The sequence below is a fragment of the Salvelinus namaycush genome, chromosome 2, assembly GCF_016432855.1.
Source record: "Salvelinus namaycush isolate Seneca chromosome 2, SaNama_1.0, whole genome shotgun sequence".
Taxonomy (NCBI): Eukaryota; Metazoa; Chordata; class Actinopteri; order Salmoniformes; family Salmonidae; genus Salvelinus; species Salvelinus namaycush.
The window spans coordinates 56,819,433-56,828,979 of record NC_052308.1 but is presented as its reverse complement, the minus strand read 5'-3'; the positions used below and the strand labels follow the sequence as shown (position 1 = coordinate 56,828,979).

Sequence of the window (9,547 nt, the reverse complement as noted above, 5' to 3'; positions counted from 1 at the left end):
GCTGTATTTAAATAAACGTGACATGAAGTACGCCTTTGATATCCTCTTGTCTCTTTGACCCGGTCGACTGCACAAGGCCGATGTTACCCCTGGTGTAATAGTTGCATTCTGTCAGTGTTAGAGCTAGCGTGAATAACTCCCCTCGTGTATATATAAGTGTCAACACGTCTGCAGACTATCATTGCAGTCATAGGTGTACCATAGGCTACCGTCGACTCATAAATGCACACAATCATGCACACAATGAAGATATCGCATCGGGAAACATACCAGCACCAGACCGGAGCCCTGGACACCGACACCAGGCAACTCATTAAATGTGTCCTAGGACAATGTACGGGACTTCTGAAACCTAGGTGGAACGACAGCAAAGCTCTGTCAACAATGAGTAGAGTTATCGGGCAATTACTAGAGAAGCACAGATACACATACAACGGTAGGTATTGTGTCATGACACCAACAGCTAACACAAGCCAGTGACAAAGTAATTTAGCATGTTTGCGCTATGGATGTTACAGGTATGATCAACACACTCTATGTGGATGACAGAGGGGATAACGTGAAGTTCGTCAGTGCAGTAGCCCGTAGCATCTTTGAAGACGGGACCGTCAACTGGGGCCGTGTTGCCAGCCTGACATCTTTTGGGGCTGCGGTGTGCCGGTACTTGAGAAGCAAGGGGAGAGACAACTGTGTGGATTTGGTGGGAGAGGAGATATCAGAGTACCTGGTCACTCACCACAAGGACTGGCTAGTCAAACATAACTCCTGGGTATGTTCAGTAACGACTGAGAGATGCCAACATTGTCTTGGTCTACATGTAATCTAATATTTATTTTGAAATTTTCCAGAATGGGTTCGTGGAGTTCTTTCCCGTAGCAGAACCTGAGTCCACATGTAGGAACATCATCATGAACATTTTTGGATTGGCTGGTATTATTGGGGCAACAATGACCTTCTTGGTTATGTGACTCTCAGAAGAGTCCTTTACCTGTTACCACTTTGCACTTGATGCTTCTCACCATAGTAGAGATTGAGTATGATGTTAGGACTATGTACCGTAAAGGCTAATAAAGTAGTGAACCGCATTTTTGTGTTTTATGTGTCTATCATGAGCCTGTGTCGTCAGTTGTACAAAATAACACATGAGTGCAGTGCACAACTACTACTACACAAGACAAGTACATCAAGGTGTACAATTTATTTGCAATGGTTTACGACAACAGTGGAGTTACATAGATGTTTACAATGGCATAATACAACAGTGGATATATGGATACGTACAATGGTGTAATACAACAGCGTGGATATGTACAATGGTATAATACAACAGTGTAGTTACAGACAGAGTGAAGTCATATGCAGTACATCAGTGATATACTTGGGTGTAGGACAGGTACTGTCCTGTTCACAATCTTCCTGTTGGAAACCAAAGACTGTTTCAGGGTTGCTGTCAGAGTCCTTATCTAACCATAACAAGGACTCTAGTAGACTGTCTGTGTTGGTCCAATCAACCCTGCCCTCGGGAATGTTCATCAGGATGTCCTGAGTATCAAAGGTGTAAAGTGGCAGGTCCTCGGTGTCCGTACACAGCACCTGGCTTTTGTGAGAGTCTCTCAGTATGCCCTTGTACCCCTGAAACGCATTGTTGATGTCTATACACTGCACTTCACCATTGGTACAGTCTCTCTGTGTACCGTTCCACTCCACCGGGAGGCACACTGGCTCTAATATGGAATTGGTCTCTAAGATATAGGCCTCGGATATCACGCCATCATTGTCGACATAAAGCAACTGGCATTCAGAGGAGTCAATCTGGATGATCTGGGTGTCAGAACCAATGTCATTAGCGTCAATACACATACACGCTGGTAAGGCATAGGACTCGGAAATCACGCCATCATTGTCGGCATAAAGCAACTGGCATTCAGAAGATTCAATCTGGATGATCTGGGTGTCAGAACCAATGTCAATAGCGTCAATGCACATAACCTCTGGTAAGTTATTCTCCACGACCTGCACTTCAGAGGAATCACCCCATATCCTTTCCAGAGTCTGTTTCCATTGGGAGTCCGACCACACCGACTGTGGGGCAGATGTGTAGCATCCTCCCTTCCTTTTTATCACAACACCAATTACGTTCAGCACCCCGAAAATGTCATACATCCTACGTTGTTTAATATTAAATCTCGTAACCATGTCCTGCAAGGTGAACATCCCTGGGTTATTGCGCACATGCCGGTAAACAGATCCAATGTGTTTCTTCATACTAGATCTTTTAAATATCGGCAACTGATACCTTTGTCGTTTGCATGTGTATATCTTCCTATCTTTACTCAGAAGTCCAATACCTTCCAGGGCGCAGAGTACGTCATATAGTCTGCGACTGCCATTGGTGTCTAGATTCAATAACGTGACGAGAGAGATGTAGGTGAAAGTGTTCAAGATTTCCATTAGGTGTAAGGTCTGTTTTGTAAGTGTGGCCAGATGTGTGTCCTCAGGTACTGGTGACTGAGACATGGTTACTACTACTATGACACAGGGTAACGTAGTACAGTGTCCTTGGGTGGGTGGATGTACCCTATGCTGCCTAGTAGAGAGACTCAGTGTGTGCTGTTACAGTCTGGCCAACAATGCATTTAAAGGGGTTTTAAGTAGTCCATTCATCCAACACCAACCATGTGTATCAGCCTTGCCTATAGTGACTCGTCAGACCATGGCTATAGTATCCAACAAAACCCCTTGTCCAAACAAAGCTGATCCCTCCACACATGGCTACATGGCAACTATGACTCCTATCCGCTTAGGACTTGTATATCCAAACCAGACCGACTCCTCTAGCCATGCCTAATTCAGGACTGCTTAATTGTTACACCCTGTCCAACCATGAGTTTCAGACCGTGCCTATAGTGACCCCTCCAACCAAGGCTATGGTATCCAACAGCACCCCTCGTCCAAACAAAGCTGATTCCTCCAAACATGGCTACATACACCCTTGTCCAACCAAAGCTGACTCCTCTAACCATGGCTACATGGCAACTACGGCGCGTATCCGCTTAAGACTTGTACAGCCAAGCAAGAGTGATCCCTCCAAACAAGGCTGACACCTCGAACCATGGCTAATTCATGCAACCGAGGCTGAATATGTCAACCCTGGGTATTGTCCAAGGGACTGCTTAGTTGTTCAGTAGCATAATCGATGGACCTTGCTCTTGCACTGCTCACAGCATGCCCAGGTCTACATAGTCCCTTTGTAATCATTGTGAACCATAAGCAACACTATTGTGTCTTTGGCCGTTGCTAATAGGGTGAGGAAAGGAACCGCGGGGTGTACTACGCTACTTTCTCTTCTGTAGAGGTTGTATCTAATGGTGTACAATAGAACCCACGGACACAGAATAACTCTGGTATCATTGTTTATTTCGATGGCAATTACAACAGATATGGGTCACAATCATTTCACCAAACACAAGCAAAGTATACCAGAACAAGCACAATCCGGCAATTAACAAGGTGCCTGAGACTTTAAACAACGGTATGTGTCGTAAAAATAATCAAACTCTGAACTCGACTGAAGATGTGAATATGAATAAAGATGTCCCCAGTGTTCGGTCTTGACAAATATCCTACGTCCGTCATTCTGCAAGTAGCTGAACACAGTGTATCCTTCTGGGTAAACGTGGACACGTCTCAACCCCTTATACTCGTTGAATATGTGGTCGCCCTTGCAGAACAGGAGGCCTTGAGTGGTACATTCGTGCCGCTCTTCTACCTTGTACAAGGTACACGGGATCCCGACCAGCTTCTCGACCTCACGGAGTGTCATAGGCATCATAGTCTCGAAGTAGCCACGGATTGTAGTCTGCTGACAGTGGCACTCAGTTAGGCCCGTAACATGACAGTCGCATAGCAGGTCCGGACCTTGGTCTCTGGCAGACGGGTACACCCAGATGTGTATGTAACTGCAGGTGAAGTTGTTCAGTCTGGCACCTAGAGCCTCCAAGGCAGACCGGACGTACGGGTCCACGAGAATACGCCACTTGGTGGAGCGCGCCAGCTGGGAAGACCTAGTAACAACACCCTTCGGCTTAGATTGCCTCAACACGGTTTCTCCTTCCACTGTCAAACTCGATACACCTTGCATCACTGCTGTATGGTCACACTCCATTGATCCAGTACACATAGAGCACAGCCACCTTCTTGGTATAGAGGTTGAATACAATTGTGAGTACACAGCCAGAATCAGAGTGCATGTAGTTGAGTCTGGTCAACGGACTCCTTGTACACTACCTTCTCCATACCCACACTGAAACATCCATCGTTGGATACAACCTCCCCCTACACACAGTGTAGGTTGGATACATGAACCCTAGCTTGACACGTCCTACTGTCATATCTGTGCTGTGCTTTATTGCTACTCTAGACTCTATAACTGAACCATGGACAGGTAATCCAACCTCTCATCATAGCTGTGTCTCACATCTTCTAGGCTATCATGTTTTCTATAAAAGCTAGTGGTGTAGATACTCTTTCAACAGTAGCTTCTGAAATGACATTCAATTGCAAACCCACACAGGAGCCTTCAATGTTACCACTGGAATACCAAGGTAGCAATCGCTTCCTGATCTTAACTGACGATAGCAGCCCTGGCTTCGGGTTTGGGCTTCGGGCTGAGACGAGTGATACAGCCGATACAGCCGATACAACCGATGCAGAGAATGATATGTTCAACCGTATGGTCGAAGTTGCTACATCAGGCCCTCCTTTCACGATAACTTTCAAAATGAAGATGTCAAGCTACGACAGAGTCAATTCGTCTATCTCTGTGAAGGGCAACAGAATAATGATGGCCATTTTGCAGGATATACACAGGTGCCCGTATAGGCACGGCAGCTATCACAACGATCTGTATAGGGCTCACATGGTATGTAAGTCATTTATAAGAGCCGTAGGTGCTGCTGCTGCCAAAGCTCCAGGAACGTCTTCTTCGGTGTCAAACTGCTCCGGCGACGTCAAACCACCAACCCAAGACGACTTTGATGTTTGCCTTACCGTGGAGGTTGATCAAACTCTACAGCATCAGACTAGGATTGAGACTGGTCCTAGGTGTCCCGAGAACAAGAAACTCATCTTGAACAAGGGACCGGGTTATAACATGGAAGACATCTGGTGCGCAATGAAGAAAGTGGTGTGGCGAGTGTTGGACTCTACCTACCTGCCACTATGCGGAATAGATGGAATGGGGAGGGATATGAGCAAGATGATGGAAGGAGCAAGTGTGGAAGGGGCAAGCTCGGAAGGAGCAGGTGTGGATGTAGGACAACCAGTAGCTGCAACGGATGAAGGGTCCGGTGTGGACGTTGGACACCCGGCAGCGGGTGACATGTAACGAATAGCCCAATCTGCATTGCCAGGATAGTGGAACAAGTTTACTTTTATTATGTATCACTTCTATATTGTTGAGAATATAACCATGTCAATGTACCATTGTGTCTGTATCTATTGCATATGATCCACTGCAAATGAACAATAATAAAATGATGAAATGCTACAGAAGTGTGTGTGTGTGTACAATAAAACTCACAAACACAGAGTGCATCTGGTAACATCATGTATTTCATGTACAACTGCAACAGAAAGTGTTCACGAACATTCATTGTGTCAGAACAAGTGTCATCTGGAGCCACGTGTTCAACTCTGGTTAACAAGTGTGTGGCACAGGTACAAGTTACAGCCTGGATCCCATAGCGGTCTTAGTCTCGACTTTAGCGGTCGATCGTAGCGGCGGGTGGAGAGTGGCACTCAGTGGTTATCACATCATGCGGAGCACTTTATATATGCATCATGTCCAACCCAGTACATAGTGAGAGGGGAGTAAAATAGAACAGTATTGCCATTTCCAAAGCAGTCAAAGCCTTGCCTTGTGCACAACCAAAACTGATTTTACCCTCTGTGTAAATAGACAGACCCGGACATGCTATGCTCCCGAACGGGGACTCAGTGAGATCTCTCACGGCGATATATCCACTCAGGCGGAATGCAAGTGGAACTCCGTTATCCTGGGGTATCTGAACCTTGGGTGGGGGATAAGGAGACAGAATCAATGTGTTACACAAGCTCACTACCTTACCCTTGTCCATTTAACACAGTGACAGTGAATGACTTACAGCGCAATCAAGGAATTTCCTAATGCACATCTTAAGGTCTGTCAGACCCTTGGAGCCTGGTCCGTTTTCAACGGGTGTGTTCTCTAACAGTGTCTCTATGGACAGGATACCATTCTGTGGTGAGAAGGTTCCATTTATCTGGCAGTGTAGGTGAGACCGGTGTAAGTGCTGGGCCATTCTTGCAGGATAACAGCACCCTTTGATAGTGAGGGAAGATAGAACAGGTGTTTGTAGGACAGGTCCTCAAAAACTATGTTCCAATTACCAAGTTACAAGCATCATCGTGGTTATATTGCAAATTAATGGCTGGACTGTCCAGTCGTAATCGGTTCCTCAAAGGAACCATTGTCGGATTACCAAGCTTGAGGCAGCATCATGGTTGACTTGTGCATCTGTGGTTGGATTGGTCAGACAGATGTGGAATACACAGCAGTGTTTGGTCAGACCTTAACAACCCCCTCAAAAGTCAATGAGGCTATATATAAGCTACTATAACTGAACCACTATACCAATCAGAATGGAGAACTACAAGAGAGGCCCTGTTTTAGGCAACGGTGCATATGGAACCGTGTACAAAGTTACTTGTCTGACTACTGGGAAGGAGTATGCCTTGAAATACCACACCCGCGGCGTAGAGGACACAACAGTCAGAGAGCTCTCATGTCTCGCAGCACTAAGGGGTCACCCATATGTGATTCACATGCACGATTGCTTTGTAGATAATGACACGATAGCCATGCTCATGGCCTACGTACCCTACACCTTGGGTGACGCGATCCACAATGGATACGGTGTGAAGTCGTACTACGAAGAAGACCGCGACCAAGAGTGTCTCCCGTTCAGTTTCGTTGCTCACTTTAGTGCACAGGTGGCTAATGCCCTGTCCTACATGCACAGACTGAATATAGTTTGATTCCAACCGCATAAAGAGAGGAATGACCAAACCCTCTTCCAGTTGTTATATACCTTGTGTAACCATATTTACTCACTATACAGAGTGTCACGGTCAGGTAGCGCTCTGTGATCTGTAGTACTGTTTCAGCTTCTACGTACACAGGAAGAAACGGTCATGGAATGGCCACCAAAAAAACAGGAACTTGTCGGGAGAACCCACAATCCACAGCGATATTGTTTTCAAAAAGGAAAATACGTGCTACGGTATCGACCCATACTTTGATGCTAACATGACGGGGCGGATTGAATGGATGACCAGAACAAACGGAGGAAGAACGTGCAACCTGGTGACAAATCGTTCTTCGCCCTTGAAGCAATAATGATGGGGCTTCCTTCGAAACAGGAGGCTACCGTAACCATCAGCAGCCAACGCTAAATCCGACACTGTTGTAGGCTGCAGATCCAACCTATCGAGGGTTGCCTGGTTGGAGACCCAACCAACATGGAATACACCGGAAACAGAGACAGTCACCAGTGTTCCAGTTGCAAATGTGGGTATATCAGACTTCGTGCCAAGGTGACACGTTTCTGAATCAACACGTTTCTTTACCAAAGGAGAGTGTCCATACTAAAGGCAAACTACAGCCCTGACCGGCTAAAGATTGAGATAGGACAAGAGAGATTCCGCAGGGGGTCATAGCGCCACACACAAGGATTACTGCCCCAGACGCTTGGAATCATCCTAAAGTTGAAGTGAAGTTCCTGATATATGGCACACTGGCTGAACGGCACTGGTGTTACATGTGTGGAAACTTGTCCGGAGCTCATGCCCCTGATTGTTATAGGAAAATGACACAGCTGATAAGCAAGCTTAAAGATAGTCTGTACACCTAAAGGTGTAACTATAAAACACTGGTCCTGGAACACTAACACTGGGTGTATAATTGGAATGTACATAGACTTGTTGTAATCGTTTGCACATGAATGCTTTATTTACCATGTACACAGGCCAATGTCCATGTGGTGTACCAATAAAATCTGATACCTTTGACATGAACATGTGTTATTGGTTTATTCTGTGTAACATACAGTGCTTATATCCAACCCCTTTCACATAGCCCATGATGTGAACATCAAAGCAACCTCATATATAAGCGATGTATTGTCTGTTCCCATCTAATATGTCTCTTGTTTAGGGATCATGCAGTCTAACGTGAACAAGTACAAGTTCTGAAACTGAGACAAAATACCCCAAATGACAATAAACACATCTGGAAAGCACCCAGTGACTTGTTACTACCCTAGGGTGCCGGACTGGGCAGTGGCACGTGTGGAACACGGCTCCTAGTGCTTTAATCCTGCGAGGAGGAGACCTGTTGCGTGCCTGCATATTAGCCTCAGACTTAATGACACGAGGGCCACCTCACCAGGTACTAGTGATGTACCATCGGGGGATTGGGGAACACAACCTGCCTACTGGGACGGAGACATATGTTTGAGTCTTGGAGCAAATCCCAGACCTGCAATCTGTAGCTACCCAGGGTGATTTTGTGGCTATGTGTATGTCGAAGGGTGTCACATGCGCAAGCTTTCTAGAACACTACACACAGTACCAACAGGATGAGGAACTTCAGCCGGTGAACAGCTACACTCTCTATTTTCCCAGACCGTAAGCGACTAGCTCAGCAAGCGGTACGATGTCATGCATCACTACCCTTATACAACCTGTGCTCTTGGTCTGTACTACTCCGATAAGGTTAGCTTGGAACCCCGGAACTTAGCCAAATGCTAGCTACAGGGGGACTATTGGACCGCAGTGCTGAGGATCACCAGTCCTCCATGGGATCCCCTTGTCGGGGGGTAGATCATATCTCATTTTCCCACTGGAAATACGCCACAGACAGAGAGGCTCAACTCGAAGAGGATCGAGAATGCAAAGAGCTACACGTTGGAGTAAAGGAGGGTTAGGAGATGAAGGTTTGTTGAAACTCGACCACGACGCAAGAAAGTGCTACGAGGAGGTAGACAACTCAGCTGGAAGCCAAACTCTAGGTGAACCAAGTGTCAGAGAGATACTCTCCCCCGTCTCACCTTTCCCTACGGAAGGAATGACTGAAACGTATACCGTCACCACTTTAGAGACCTTCAACAACCTAGCGGGGACTCTAACAGATAGACCTAGGGCTTTCCCTTATACCTTCACAGTGTATACGAGCCATGATCTGACTTTTGATCCACCTGGTGAATTACTGTATAACACGCACCCGTGAGCCCGTAGCAATGCTACGTCACTGAGAAGTGGGGATCCGTCAACCCCGTGTTGCTCATGGAAGACCCCGTCGACCCTGCGACTGGTAACACAGTACACCGGTATACGATCACATCCAGAGGGCACTTGAGCACCACGGTGGCGAACCGAGACAGTACCCCTCGCCTGTGCTACAACGAGGTGTTCCTACCCGGAAGGCCTGTCAGCAGATGAACTTGGA

The 9,547-nt window shown here is 46.5% G+C and overlaps 1 protein-coding gene across 1 annotated transcript; it reads left to right on the top strand.

Annotated features, from left to right (window-relative positions):
- The first annotated feature begins 211 nt into the window (after positions 1-211).
- LOC120022316 (induced myeloid leukemia cell differentiation protein Mcl-1 homolog) lies at positions 212-968 on the top strand. The gene is made up of 3 exons (XM_038966216.1): positions 212-436; positions 519-769; positions 849-968. Exons 1-3 carry the CDS (start codon positions 223-225, stop codon positions 966-968), a joined length of 585 nt encoding a protein of 194 aa, XP_038822144.1. The 5' UTR covers positions 212-222.
- The last annotated feature ends 8,579 nt before the right edge of the window (positions 969-9,547 follow it).

What these genes read in the sequence shown, in the direction of transcription:
- LOC120022316 (XM_038966216.1), top strand. Translation starts at nt 223, where the DNA reads ATGCACACAATCATGCACACAATGAAGATATCGCATCGGGAAACATAC. An exon ending in GCACAGATACACATACAACG is followed by an intron (nt 437 to 518) that starts GTAGGTATTGTG and finishes TGGATGTTACAG; the next exon opens with GTATGATCAACACACTCTAT. An exon ending in TAGTCAAACATAACTCCTGG is followed by an intron (nt 770 to 848) that starts GTATGTTCAGTA and finishes GAAATTTTCCAG; the next exon opens with AATGGGTTCGTGGAGTTCTT.